The following is a 15,054-nucleotide window of genomic DNA, read 5'->3' as shown; positions in this document are numbered from 1 at the left end:
ACCACTACTGATAAACACAGTGAAAGAGGTAAGACAAAAATTACCTATCTCATTATTACGTGATTTTCCAATAGGAACATCAGGAGATAAAAAACAGGTTAAAGACTTGCAGAGTACCTGATAACTACTTTCTAATAGTGTTATTAGGATTCTAGTATCTATCAATCCATTTATCTACCTGCCTGCCTGCCCACCCATCCACCTACCTATTAGAGCAAAATATAAAGTAAATAGAAAGATGACTAATAGCCAGAGGAAAAAATCTTACAGGGAAAAAGTTAGCTTTTATAATATAACAAGACTGCATAAGTAGCAGAGTTCAGAGTGTAATACATTAGGTGCAAATGAAAATCTCCCTCATCAAATTCTAGCTATATCTTAGAGGGAACTACAAACCCATTGAGTTATTAAAATACAGTAATGGGAAAAGTGCTAGCTAGAGATTATGTGGTTAAATGAAGCTAAGTGGTTTTCTCACGGTTGAATTCAGATCTATAATTCATTTGTGTGTCTTTAAAAATGACCACAAAGTGTACATAGTATGTGGTGTTTCACAGGTCTCGGGTTCTGTGGAATACCTCAAGAAATGTATCAGGCTTTATACTTGTCTTTTAATGAACTAGAGTAAAAAAATTAGTGTTTGTGCTAGATTTAATACAGTAGATATAGATAAGCAACCAGGAATAATTTATAGGTATCATGATCTAAAGTATAAAAATATAAACCAATTAATTATCCAATAATTGTGAAAAAGACTGGCAGGCAAACATTATGATTTTTGTGCATAAATAAGGGTTCCTGAGGAGATGCCACAGTATTCTTAAATCATGACATTTTTTCCAGTAAGATGGAAAGTAAATAACTTACTGAGAAAAATGTAACATGATTTTTCTAATAGGAAATTATAATTTGGTAAAACCACTGGTTCTCAAAATATGATCTAGGGTCCTTGGGAGTTTTGAGAGCCTTTTAAGGGATCCACTATAGGGAAAGAAATCATATGGATCCTGAGTGTCCTGCAAGCTTTTGCTATGCGAGACAAGAATATAAAGCTCTGATTTTTACCTTGGGACATTTCTCAGAGTTGTGTTTGCAGAGGGCAAATTTGAAGGATAAGATAATGTTTTCCCTCTTGGACAATGAAAAGCTGTTTATTGCCTGCTATAACATGATCGGTTTTCCCATTTCAATGTTACTCTTCTTTAATACTATCCATGATATGTAGGAATCCATTTGGATCTACTATGTTGGCCATTTCATCTACCTCCAATGCAAATATAATGCTTTTGCAGCTTCTGTGCTATGAATAATAAAGATAGTTTTCTCCAACCCAGGAGTTTGGTGTCTTCTTCCAACATCTATGAAACATTGGATTATAGGTAGTGTAAAATCAAATCCTATACCCTGAGCTCCATGGGGTCAACTATTGTCACAATACTAATAGATGTTATCTGCCAATTTTATTGCGTTGGCAATTATACTATTTACTGTCAGTAATACTGATGATGCAAAGCAACGGTGAGTAAAACTGCTGGTACCTGAGTATGACCCAGGCAATGTTACCAGACTGTAGTCACTATATTCTTCAATGCCACACATTCAGTGAAAAAAAAAAATTAAATAAATAAAAGTTAGTTTTACCTAAGAAGATACTTGATGAGGCAATAAAAATGATAAATTTTACTGAATTTTTTCTACTGAATTTTGATCCCAAGGAAACATCTTTTTAGTATTCTGTGCTACAAAATGGGGAACATATTAAAAAGATTTCTGTTTCATGCTGAGGTACAATGGTTGTTCGGGAGAAAAACAGAAAGGTAGAAGAAAAGTTCACTGGCACATGGTTTTAGTTTTCCTACTGCAGTTAACATTTAAAGAAACAATTACTTAAATGAGTTTTAGTGCAGTATCAAAAAAGAATATCCACAGTTTCCTTCCCAAATATATCTGTGTGAGGCTGGATTGTCTGAATATAATTCAATCAAAAAACAAAAACAAACAAACAAAAAAACTATTAACATCACAATAGATTGAATGCAAAAGCATTTTATAACAGAAAAATATCTTCAAAACAGATTTGGAAAACTTTTAGGATGGCAGATTATACTAATTCTGCTTTCTGAGCTCTGGAGAAGAATAGAAAACAGGAAAGTGGCAAATAAGGGAGAAAGGTCACACTAGATATATTTAAATTTGCTTAGAAGTCAGAGAAAGAATTAAAAAGTCACATGTCGCTTCTCATGTTCTCTCCTCAAAAATTATTTCCAGAATTACAGCAAAGCAAAATCCCTAAAATGACGTCCTAAATTAAAAAAGAGATCCAAACCAGGAGAGGGTTGGGATGAAATAATAATTCAGATATGGTGATAAAATTTCTTGCAATAGAAATTTCAAAATGTAAATATTAATTTGCTATGGATATTAATATCTTCTTAGAGTCTGTTATCTTTATTATGGCACTCTGGAAAACTTTAATGAATGAACTGGTTGGCTATAGTTATTTTTCCTCTAAATTATTACTCTACCAGATAGTCTATAAGCAAAGATTAGTCTCCAAAGATGAGTAACATATAAGTGTTATATATAAAAGAAAGTCTATTTGATTCAATTTCTAAAATAAAACCAGAGGAAATGGAACATTTGCTTTGACCAAGAAGGTAAGGTGAAAACCTTAGTTTTCTCCAATCTTCTGTAAGTCCCAGCCTAACTTGACATTTGTCATTGTATCATAGGCACTTGAACTAAATGTTGAATTCTTGTTCAAGCCTACCTTCAGCTCACTGGGGATTTTTATTTTTAAATTAAGGTCTGTATGTTTTATTTGTACTATAAATTTATAATTATGATTCATTTTGTCACATAAATAGGACTTTATATTGTCTTATTATGCTTGCTAATTGCCTTGGGTATTTAAATCTTTTTTTCTCCAACCAGATTATTGTTCCTTAAAGGGGATGGATTTACATTTTTTTTTTTGTTTGCATTCCTGTCAATGACTAGAACGAGTGGGCAAATACGAGTTCAATAAATACTTCTTGACTAAGTGACTGACAAGTGTATATTTAGACATCAGCTTTCCTTCAAACATGTCAGAGCTTCTATATTTACTTGCAATTGCCAGGTATAGCACATCTTATTTCCTTAATGTTATTAGCACTGATGGCAGCTCCACAGCTACACCACTGTTTTACTATTCTAAATCTACAAAAATCTTTCCTGCTTCTCAAAGATCTGCTAATCTAATCACAATGATACCTACGTTAGGAATGTGCCAACTAACTTCCATCTTTCGGTACCAACATTCTTTATATTTTAAAAATTTTGCTTAAAACATGTAACTCAGATGAAAAGCCATGAAAAGAATGAGTTAGGAATATATATACAGAAAATCGGAAGTGAAGGATAAAATTATCTCTGGACACATGAACACATGATCTCTACTTAAACAATTAAAAGTGCAAATAAACACATTTACTTCATATTGTGGACCCTAGAATCTGAAATAACTTTGCAACATTCAATAATGTCTGATTTGGTTATTAAATCAATTAAGCCAGAGGAAGGTACAATATATCTTTGTTCTTCCAGTTGCTTACAGTATCAGGTACATAGCAGTTGACAATTACTAAATGAATGAAGAAAATTTACCAACATCACCAAATTCTTATATGTTTTATAATATTGCTCTTTACATTTTTTCTTGAATCTAAACATTCTAAACTATTGTATAATTTCCACTAAACTAAAAGTGGGATTAAAGATAAGGGCAAATAATTTTTGTCAAAATCTAAGATACTCTAAACACTCTAAAGATACTCTAAAATACTCTAAGATACTCTAAATACTAAGGTAGTATTTAGTTTGGCGGTTGAAAATGCATCCTAGAAGTAAACATCTCCTATTTCCAAGATCATAAAAATGACTATTATAATGCTACTTTTTAAAAAAGTGATTTAAACAATATCTACTGATGGTTATATAGAACACATTTGTTATTTTAATAACTGGTATCATGACATGTATTACTACATTTGATAAAGGTGTCCTATAAATGAGATGAATAATCTTTGCCAAGAATATGTACATTTTTGTTATTTCATTTCCTGTATACAAATATTTTCAATTTTAAAAATTGGTTATAAGAAAAAGAATTAGCAGTAACATACAATAACTCCTTGGTTCTTTTAGTACTGCTCAGCTTTCTTCTGAGATTAATGATGACAGGATTCAGGAAACTGAATTCATTATTAAATTCTACCATGTTCTTTTAATGATCATTAATATTTACCTTCCCAAACCCTAATCTTTGGTACCCTCTTTGGTCTACCACAATCTACAATGCTTGTGATGCTTTTAAAATATGGCTACAAAATCTTTGGTGGTTTTCCTTTCAAGTGAAGGAATTTTCTTCTTACCTCTGGAGTAAAAGTAACTCGTTTCTAAGCTAGTTAATCTAAAGAGGAAGTAAGTTTAGGTCACAGAAAGCACTGACTTCCTCCTTGCTCTCCTGTGGATCTCTCTTATTTTCTTAGGTATCAGGATGTGAAGAGAGGTCCTTGCAGAGAAGTCTCAAGCAAATAGTCATGTGAATGAGTCAGCTTAGAAGTAGATCTTTCAACAACAGTCAAGTCTTTATAAAACTGAAGCCCTTGTTCATACCCTGACTATAATAACATGAGATTCTGAACCAGAACCACTGAACCACTTTTATCTTGCATTTCTAATGCACAGAAACTGAGATAATAAATATTTTTTGTTTTAAGCAGTCAAGTTTTGAGGCAAATATGGGATAATTTGCATGTTTTTTATGTACAAGTAGCATTAACAGAGCCTGAATTATAAATTTCACATTTTTCAAATAAAATTTTCTAAAAGAGCCTCCTTTTCAACATACCCTTCTTTCTTCCAGTTTGTCCAAAAGTTGTCATATACCATAATGTCCAAGGATCTTTCCAATTTCAAATATCCTAACCAAATTCTAAACAAAATAATCTAAAGAAAATAAATCCTCAAATTAACCACCAAACAGGAGAAGGAAAGAACTGTGGGTGATTAATAGTACCATCCTTCTGTTACTACTGGTTCAAAGCATCTTTATCAACTTACTAATTTATTACAGAGACCAAATGGGAATGTAATATCTAGAAATCAGTTTTTGAGACTAGTGAGTATACTGATAATAGAAAAATAAAAATCTTAGCCATTGCTGCATACTGCCTTCTAAATCTTGTTTGTGGATATACACTCTTATAAAATTGCTACCAACCAAAACTCTAAAATACCCCAATCATTCAAAGTTCATAATTAAGGAAAGGATTTCACTTGTATTCCTTACATGTGAATTTATTTATAGCACAATAAATACAGAGAAATATATGCCATTGGGAAAGTTTAATTTCAATCACATGACTGGCCAATGTTTTTCTAAATTAGGCCTTTTTTTTTTTACAATGAATATACAACTAACTCTAAAATATTCAATAAATCTAATTTATCCATTTCTTTACAATATACTTCTTCTCTGTAATTCCTTGTGATTTTAGTGCTCATTAGCACTTTGTTTCTAGATATTATAAAGGAAAATAAGAAAGCTCAAATACAGATTTTATTTTTATTAAACGGTTACAGAACAAGAGGTGTGAGTACTTAAGCTCTTCATAGTATTAAATATGTGGCTATCACATAAACAATTACTCTATTAAATAAAAATAATTAAGAGAACTCACTGAATTTAGTTTTATTTCTTATTTGGTGCTTTACATTTTTTGTTCTTATTATATGTTCAAAAAGTTTCAATAGTTGCATCATCATTATCAAATAGTTAGAAATAAAACTGTGACAAGATTTCTGCTACTTACACTGAATTTCAGCCAAGTATCCAGATAAGTATTTTAAAGATCAAAGACTTTGTCTTATAAAACGTAAGAAATGCAGGCCTCCCTGATAGTACAGGGGTTAAAGGCAGCAAAATCAAGCTATCACCAGCCACCGCAGCACAAGTTTGATCCCGGCTGGCCAGGGAGCAACCCACATGGCTCTGCAGACCTCTCCTGTCTTGTCCGCTGCTCCCCTCAGCAGTATATTTCAGTAGAAGCGCCTGTTCTGCTTCTCACTCTCTCTGGTGAATCCTCTCACCCCCTGCATCTCTAGCTTACACCCAGTTCTTGTATACATAAATAAATCTTTAAAAAAAAAAAGGTAACAAATGCTACTTTTAAAAAGAATTTTATTGATAGTTTGCTTTTTTTATTTTTATTTTATTTTATTTTTTATTTATTTATACAAGCACTGGGTACAGTCAGAAGCGCGGGAGGGTGAGAGAATTCAACAGAGCCAGAGCGGGGAGCAGAGCAGGCAGAAGGACCGAAGTACACTGCTGAAGGGAGCAGCAGGCGGCAGGAGAGGTCTGCGCGCCATGTGGGACCCTCCTCTGGTGGCCGGGGAGCAGCCGGGGATCGAACCAGCGCTGCAGAGGCTGCGGGCAGCTTCACAACCCAGCGCTCAACCGCTGCGCCATCGGGGAGGCCCGATAGTTTGCTTTAAATACTTACTGACTGGAAAATAAACTCTAAAACTTTCATAAACAATGACAAATTACCCAAATTTAAAATAAATTATTAACATATCTTAGAGCCTTTCACATTATTCCTTTTGTTCTAAGCAAGATTTATATTTTCCATATTTTGAGTTGGATATATCCAATTATGTTCAAAGAAATATTACAGCTAAAATAAGTATACAACTTTTGGTTAAAAGTTTAGAAGTCTTTGAAAGAGGAAAATGGACTACAAACATTGTTTACTTAAAGGCTAAGTTTGTAAGTCAGCATTTTATGGAGTAGTTTAATGATTTTAAAATGTACCATAATAGACCCAATCATAAAATTTACACTCCAAAAGTACGAATCATTGTTTCTAAATTTCTTCTTTTGCAATATAAACCTAAACATATTCCAAGGCTACAACCTCTTGTTTTTAATCAATATTTTTTGGTTAAAAACTTTTAAAAATTATTTTGAACAAAAAATATGAATTATGAGATACGACAGATAATTTTCTCATTCTAAAATTATTCTTTTAGCAAAGTATCAAAATTGGATTTCTCAGATTTGATGTTAAATAATAAGTAAAGAGAGTCTTCGTTATAAGATCAGTAACTGAAAAGCCCTGATAAATGAAGCTAAAACCTACCTTATTTAAAACTAATGAATAAATAGAGTAGTCTTGACTTAATTGGTGTTGTGGATGTTAAGACTACTCAATGGTCATAGCTTATTTTATTGAAAACATGTTTCAGCCCATGAAAACTCAACTCATTAAAAAATTCCTTTCTAAACTCATAAAATTTCAAGATTTAGAAAAATACAGAGAATAAAATATGTGTCTATGTTATCTACTACCTTAATTTAACAAGTGTTAACATTTTGGCATATTTGCTTCAGATACTTTCTTAAAAGAAAAAAGTTAACAGCTATACTGAAAATCCTATTTGGTTCCTTACCAAAATGATAGTCTCTTCTCTCCCCAACTGTAGAGGAGATGATTTTTTAAAAAGGATATGCAACTTGTTCATGATTGTATACTTTTATTACATATTTGTGTTTTTATAAACCTGCCATGTTTAAATATTTACATTTTAACAATTCGTAATTTTCATTTTTAATCAAAATAGCCTTTGAAATCTATGCATATTAAGATAGACATAAATTTTTAATTTAATTTTTCTGAAGTGTTTAATTATAAAGATGTACTATTCTGCTAATGATAGATTTTTAGTTCATTTCTAACCAACCTAGCATTAATACCCTAGCATATGTCTTCCTGCAGATATGGAATATTCCTTTCCACATTGCCTCAAGGAAGGCTCTTGCTGAACTTGGTAGTGTTGATTTAATTTTTCAAATTAAGCACAAGCAATTAAAGAAAAAAATAGAATGCCATTTTCTAACATTCTGTTCTATGCTTTACTATATAACTTAGTTTAATTTTTATTTCTTTGTTAAGCATCTTGTGATACAGAAAAAAGAACAGTAGAGGATATGCAACATAAACTCTTATTTTGCTTGGAAATAGTACTTCTATTTAGGAACATGTAAGTTATTTGCTTTGTATATATAGAATTTCTGTTTAAAATAACAGTGGTGGATCCACCTCAAGAAAATAAGGAAGATGTATTGTGTATCAGCATTTGAATGTTGTGTTTTACTAAAGTAATGTCAAGGCTGAAAAGAATTTTGTCTACTTTCTCTCACAATTTGTGCTAGAATACTAATTCAGAAGTCTGTTGGACCTATTTCTAATGTTTTATGGAAAAAAAACTAATAGTGTACTACCTGAGATTCTTTTTCTCTTGGTACTCCTGATTTCACTTTATCATTTGGCTGATTAAGAGTGAAATTATTCTTCCTTGCTTCACTGTCTTCAAATAGGGGGACACAGCCATAACTGTTATCTGTAAGACAAAAACCTCCTGGACATAAGTAGGAAGCCCATGTTTTGGTACTACCTGGAGAAGTAAACAGAATACAAATAAATCCTAATTTTAAAGAGTGAGCATTTTAAACTATGAGTTAAAAATCTTTAGATAAAAGTTACTTTGACAATATAGATTTACCCATTTAGGTTTTTTTTTCAATCGCAATACACAAAACTCCTATTTTCCCAGAATCAGTTGTTTGTAGAAACTAAAGGCATGCTTTTGCAGTCTACCATCAGCATAAGTAATTAAACTTCATGTAAATTGTATTTTAGGCATGCATTTGTTTAATTACTTGTATAATGATTTCATGCTTATTGTAGGAAAATCACAAAATGCAGACATGGCAAAAATAATGAAAAATTAAAGAGAAGGTATTTATCCCATTAAATTATTCATGTTACTATTTTGGCTCATATTTTATCAGAGCTTTTCTCTTCCTATACATATAAATTCATACAAGAATCATCTTTTTGGGGGCCTCCTTGGTAGCGCAAGGGGTTAAGCACGACCTATGAAGCTGTCCGCAGCCATAACAGCACAAGTTTGATCCCTGACCAGAGAGCTACCTACATGGTGAAGCAGACCTCTCCTGACTCGCCTGTTGTTCCCCTCAGCAGCCTATTTCAGTAGATCTGCCTGTTCTGTTTCCCACTCTGTCTCTGGTGAATCCTTTCAGCCCCTGCACCTCTGGCCTACACCCCAGTTCTTATATACATAAATAAATCTTAAAACAAAAAAAGAATCATCTTTTTAAACACAAACATTCATTTTTGTATCCTGCTTTGCTCACTTTGCTATATGCTACAAGGTGCCTTGGTGGTGGGTATGGCATGGTAAAATATATCTAAAGAAGCTAACGTAGTCTTCTGAATCATACAGTGTTATAAACCAATGTTATCTCAATAAACAAATAAAATAAAAATAAACAAAGAAAACAATTTATTACTTTTCTTGGCTACATAGCTGTTCATTTTATGGTAACTATAATTTAATTATGAGACATTTCTTTAGTTTTTTATTATTAGCAATAATACTGTGATGAGCATCCTTGCATACACATATTTTTTTTTTTTAAAGATTTATTTATTCATTTATACAAGCACTGGGTACAGTCAGAAGTGCGGGAGGGTGAGAGAATTCACCAGAGCCAAAGCGGGGAACAGAACAGGCAGAGTGATGAAATACACTGCTGAGGGGAGCAGCGGGTGGTAGGAGAGGTCTGTGTGCCATGTGGGACTCTAGCCTGGTGGCTGGGGATCGAACCGGCGCTGCAGAGCTTCGCAGCCCAGCGCTCAACTGCTGTGCCACCAGGGGAGGCCCGCATACACATATTTTTGAGTACTTGATTAAGTATTTTTTTAATGATGTATTCTCATGAATTGATTTTTGGTTTAAAAGATAGAGATTTTAAAAAAGCTTTTGCTATTCTTCAGCAAATTGTATTCTAAGAAGTTTTATCAACTTAGTGCTCCACCATATGGTATATGTGAATGTCCATCTTCCCATATCCTGCAAGGGTTTATTTCCTTAGGGGGCCTCCGTGGTGGCGAAGGGGTTAAAGTCTCAGCACTATCAAACTATCACCAGCCACTGTGGCATGAGTTCAGTCCTGGTCAGGGAGCTAACCCACACAGTGTAACAGATTTCTTCTGTCTCACCCGCTGCTCCTCTCAGCAGTTTATTTCAGTAGATTTGACTGTTCTGTTCTCCGCTCTGTCCTCTCACCCCCTGCACCTCTAGCCTAGACCCCAGTTCTTGTATGCATAAATAAATTAAAAAAAAAGTTTATTTCTTTAAAAAAGAGCTTATTTCTGTAAATAAACACAACATGTAATTGCACCACAATTATTAAAATATCCTATTAAGAAACAATGGAGAAATAAAATAGAAAAACATGACTTGCAGCACCTTTCTTTTCTCCAAGAAGTTCAAGAAATATATAAAAAAATACATAAAAGATTAACATGTACATACCTCGACTGGAATTCACAAGAAGTAACTGTGATTTTAGCTTGTCAATAATAGTTTGTTGAAGTGACAGCTGTTCCTGTTGCTCACGTATTTTCTGCTCATAGTTCTCAGTCTGTTGACATAAAAACTAGTTAGTCTGTTATTTACTGACAGACATATACATACATTTACTGTCCATTAATAATTTTATATATATATGTGAACTGCCCAAAGTGCCATTTCCCATATAGTAAGCATTTTTTATAAACTAAAATCTTGCTCCAGTAATTATAATCTTTATAGACGTCAGTGATTTAAACCAGTTAAAACTGTAAAATTTAAAGAAATTTCACTTAAGACTTCAATGTGTGATTTTTTTTGGTATTCCAGTTAGCATAAAAATTCTGATTTATAATTTATGATTAGTGATAACTAAAAAAAGCACAAATGGAAAAATACATTACATTAATTCTATAAAAATACACATTAAATTGAAAAAAGTTAAGATTTCAATTCTTTTAAATAAACATACTTCCCATTTGCTTTTAGAGTACAAAAACACAAAGGAAGATTTTGTAACTAAGACACTATGAAAATCGAATTGTCTAGTAAAAATTATAAAATTCTATTGATCAGAAACTTGTTTTCTAAGATTAAGTTTTATGTCAAGAGAATACCATGGCTAATCTTTATTGACTATCATAAATACCCACATAAATTTATAATCATAAATTTCCCTTATATTTCTAATCCATTCACCTTGCTCTTTTATAGCAATGTGTATGAGAATTAAGCAATGCCAGAAGACAGGAGTTTGCAGTAGAGAATATAAATGTTGCAAAACTTCAAGCAAATTTGCACTACGATTATGTAATCAATACAAATGTTAAAAAATATATCACAAAAAATAGAAACCAACCCCAAAACACACCAGAATTCTTTACCAATTTCTATCACTGGAGAAACAAATATATAAATGACTACCGTATGTATATAAATCACTACATTTTAAATTCCCTGAAATATGAAATGGGGTCCTAATAATTTTGGGATATCCTTCAATGGACACTATATATTTCATTTTGAATTGATTCTTCACCCCCATACCCCTTGGACTGATTCTTAATCAAATTTTCAAAATTAGTGACGGTCTATTATTTTCAGCGGCCAATAAGCCTAAAGTTCTTTATAAATTACACAGCTGTTATAGATTACCAAAATAAAGCAGCTTAAGAAATAAAGCAAAGTGCCAGATTTCCCCAAATGAGAGGTGAAATTTTACAAGTAATATACTTCAAACATGAATAATGAACAGAACTGGTATGTAACCCAAGTGGTGTGTAGTTTTTGCATGTTGCCCTGAGGTACTTTTATAATTTCATACTCCTACAAGTAACTTACACATAAGAGGTATTTAGTACATGCTTACTGACCAAAAAAAAAAAAAGAAATAAGTAATTGAAGTAAAAAAAAAAGTTCCAAGTAAATTTTATTATTATTACGAGGAGATTGAGTCTTGTGAGTCTGTCTGGACCATATACCCTATGAGCTTAAGAACTGAAACTTAGGGCCTCCCGGTGGTGCAGCAGTTGAGCGCTGGGTTGCGAAGCTGCCCGCAGCCTCTGCAGCGCCGGTTTGATCCCTGGCTGTGACCCGGCCACTGGAGGAAGGTCCCACATGGCGCATAGACCTCTCCTGCCACGCCCGCTGCTCCCCTCAGCAGTGTGTTTCGTCAGTCTGCCTGTTCTGCTCCCCGCTCTGTTGAATTCTCTCACCCTCCCGCGCTTCTGACTGTACCCAGTGCTTGTATAAATAAATAAATAAATCTTTAAATAAAAAAGAACTGAAACTTAGATACCGAAGTCTAGTCTAGGTGGGGCTTCCTAGGGCAAGATTTCTTATTCCTATTAAATTTATATCCATGTACCTAGAAAGAATGTTAGGCTGACTGAAAGAATGGTTCACAGGTCTACAGCAAATTATGGATACCTGAAATTCACCTGGGTTCCACAGAACCACCAGGGTTGAGCAATCAGTAAACATATTTCTGTTATTATCATCTTTATCTGTTTCTATGTATTTAGAACTTTCTGCAAAGAACTTAAAGCTTTTCATAAATATCAACCACTAATGACCTATTTCACTATGTTTTGTGATATTCTCCTACCCAGATACTAAGCAGTACAAAAACTTAACAAGTTAAATAGGTTCAGAACAAATATCTGAGTTATTTAAACCTCAGTGCATCCTCCTGCTACTATTTTTTCCCAATTTAATGGAAAACCAAATGACCTATGTTTTCTTTTGGAACCAACTCAGTCTCTATCAGGTAATTTTTATCTTCTAGTCTCTGTCTTAAAAACATACTTCGGCACATTTGTTCAAGTGATCAAACAGAGTACAGTCTGTATATAGCAAATTACAATACATGAATAATGCTGGAAATGTACTCATTAACAGGGAAAAAATCAATAGTCCAATAACTATTTCAAGTTGAAGTTTTGAACTATTCTTAAACTGCTTAATAAAAATTTTTATAAGCTCAATCAAATTCTGTAACAATTTAAAAACTGACATTCTGGAAGTATAGCAAGGGAAATAGAATAAGAATGGTCCATGTACTTTTACTGCTCTTTCCACATATTTACATTATAATAATTATAGTATTATAGTCTAATTGTCTTCATGTCTGATTTCTCTCTAAACTACGACCTTCTCAAGAGGAGACTATTTTCTCCTAATATCTCCAGAGTATAGCAGAATACCTGGCACATGTTCAGATGCTTTGTAAATATTAGCTGGATAAAATCAACTAATTAGGTTGTTAAAGAACTATCATAGATATAGATGTCTTCAGAAGTGACCTTAAGTAATGAATGAAAGGCGATGCTTATATTTCTATACCAGGGAATTTAAAAGAGTAGAGACTTGGGTCAATAAATGAGTAAGGCAAAAGAAAATTAAATATGAGAAAACAGAAGATTAGCAGTGCCTCAAGATTTTTTTTTTTAAATGAGGCTTATACCATAAGGGAAAAAAAGGTACTAATATGAGAAAAGATAATATACATTTAGAAAATAGTATAAAATTTGACCACAAGGTTATGAGAGGGAAAATCCAGAAGAGGGTATTATATCAAGTTGGGAAACCAAGAGAATTCAGATTACTTGTTAAGGGTTGAACTAACTGAAACAGAAATTTTTCTTTTTATTTAATGTTTTTTGTTCACTGAACAGAACTGAATAAACTTATAACCTGGTAAGTTCTTTTAAAAGGTCAGGTAATTGATGCACTGTCACAGTATTTTTTTTTTTAAACATAATTACAAAGCAAGTACTTTCCATCACTATCAAAGACCCCACAAAACAGAAAAATCACTAACATCACTAACAACCACATTGAAAATGTACAACAGCAATGTCTTGTCAACACTTCTGTACAGAGCACAGACATGACAGCTAAAACAGACAGAAGAGAAGATGCTTTTGACAGCCAGTGTGTGTGAATGATTCTTTGAGTCAGATGGCAGCAACAAGTTACCAACTAGGAGATCTGCATGACAACTAACCATCCATCTGTATCAAACACCATCTGGCCAAGATGACTCTGGCTTCTGTGTATCTGACACTCCTTCCAATTCTGAAGACTAGCAAAACAAGTGGTCTACCAGCATCTAAAGAGGTAAACAGGTACTTAGGTACCTATTTATTTTTTCTTTGTGTTCAAAAGCAAAGCTTAAAACATTGTTGATCAAATATAATATACATCTTAAATTTATTAAATATGTTTGCACAGACATACTCATGGCTATCATAAATAGAGCAAAAAGCTAATCTTAAGAACCGTCCCTTTATCCATGTACAATTTCTATCCATCTTCATAATCAACGTAGCATTTTCTCTATAATTTTGGACACACAGCTGCAAGTTTTCCCAAGTTTCACAAATATTAAAATAGATTTCTATAAATTGACTTTTCCCCTATTGCTGACAATGAAAATTCTCATTTTTCATGCTTTCCAAAGCATTTATTTACTTAAGCAAATAAGTGTCCTTAAGTCATTTATAATACTCTGTAACACTCTAAATAGGTCAACATTATCTCATCTTCAGGAACTAAATTCAATATACTGAAATACCATTGTTTCCCCTAAATATAAAAAGAATAGGAATGTAATATAAATGGGATAAAAAATAAAAAGGAAAGCATTTCAATTTAAAAATCTCTCAAACTGTTCCAAGATTAACAAAGAGATGAAAGCTTTATTGAAAAAATTGCTTGGTTACCACAAATGTTCTCAATAGGGAGTTCCACAGTTCATGAAGGAAGATAATTAAATATCAGTTATTCCAATACATAGCACTTTAGACTCGAATTGTCTTATCTTAAAACTCTGGAAAACTAAACATCAACTTTAATTTTAAGTCAAATGTACATGAAATTGTATAGAATTAACAACTCAGATATCCTGGTTTACATAACTCATTCTTCAACCATCCTCTGTTATACATTCTTATTAACTAAGTTATAAGTCCTGTGCTTCCTTACCCTCCAGATACCCAGACTTATCTCAGAGAGGTGCAATTTGACAGATCAGATTATCAATGTGATTAATAATAGGCAACA

General features: G+C 32.7%; 1 protein-coding gene across 3 annotated transcripts in view; it reads right to left on the bottom strand.

Moving 5' to 3' along the window:
• The window catches only part of TANK (TRAF family member associated NFKB activator), a gene marked incomplete at its 3' end in the record, with an annotated part of 52,250 nt that overhangs the window by 20,185 nt on the left and 17,011 nt on the right, over window positions 1-15,054 (bottom strand). The window contains exons 2-3 of one of the 3 annotated variants that reach the window (XM_084235402.1): window positions 10,453-10,564; window positions 8,333-8,451 (exon numbers count right to left, since the gene is read on the bottom strand). In XM_084235402.1, the coding sequence (XP_084091528.1) occupies window positions 8,333-8,451; window positions 10,453-10,564 (231 nt within the window). Of the gene's footprint in view, window positions 1-8,332; window positions 8,467-10,452; window positions 10,565-15,054 lie in introns of all 3 variants that reach the window. The other 2 variants (XM_084235403.1, XM_084235401.1) reach the window with 2 other exon arrangements.

Source organism: Talpa europaea (genome assembly GCF_964194135.1).
Source record: "Talpa europaea genome assembly, chromosome: 1".
Lineage (NCBI taxonomy): Eukaryota > Metazoa > Chordata > Mammalia > Eulipotyphla > Talpidae > Talpa > Talpa europaea.
The sequence above is the reverse complement of the archived record's forward strand: the minus strand, read 5'-3'. Positions and strand labels throughout refer to the sequence as shown.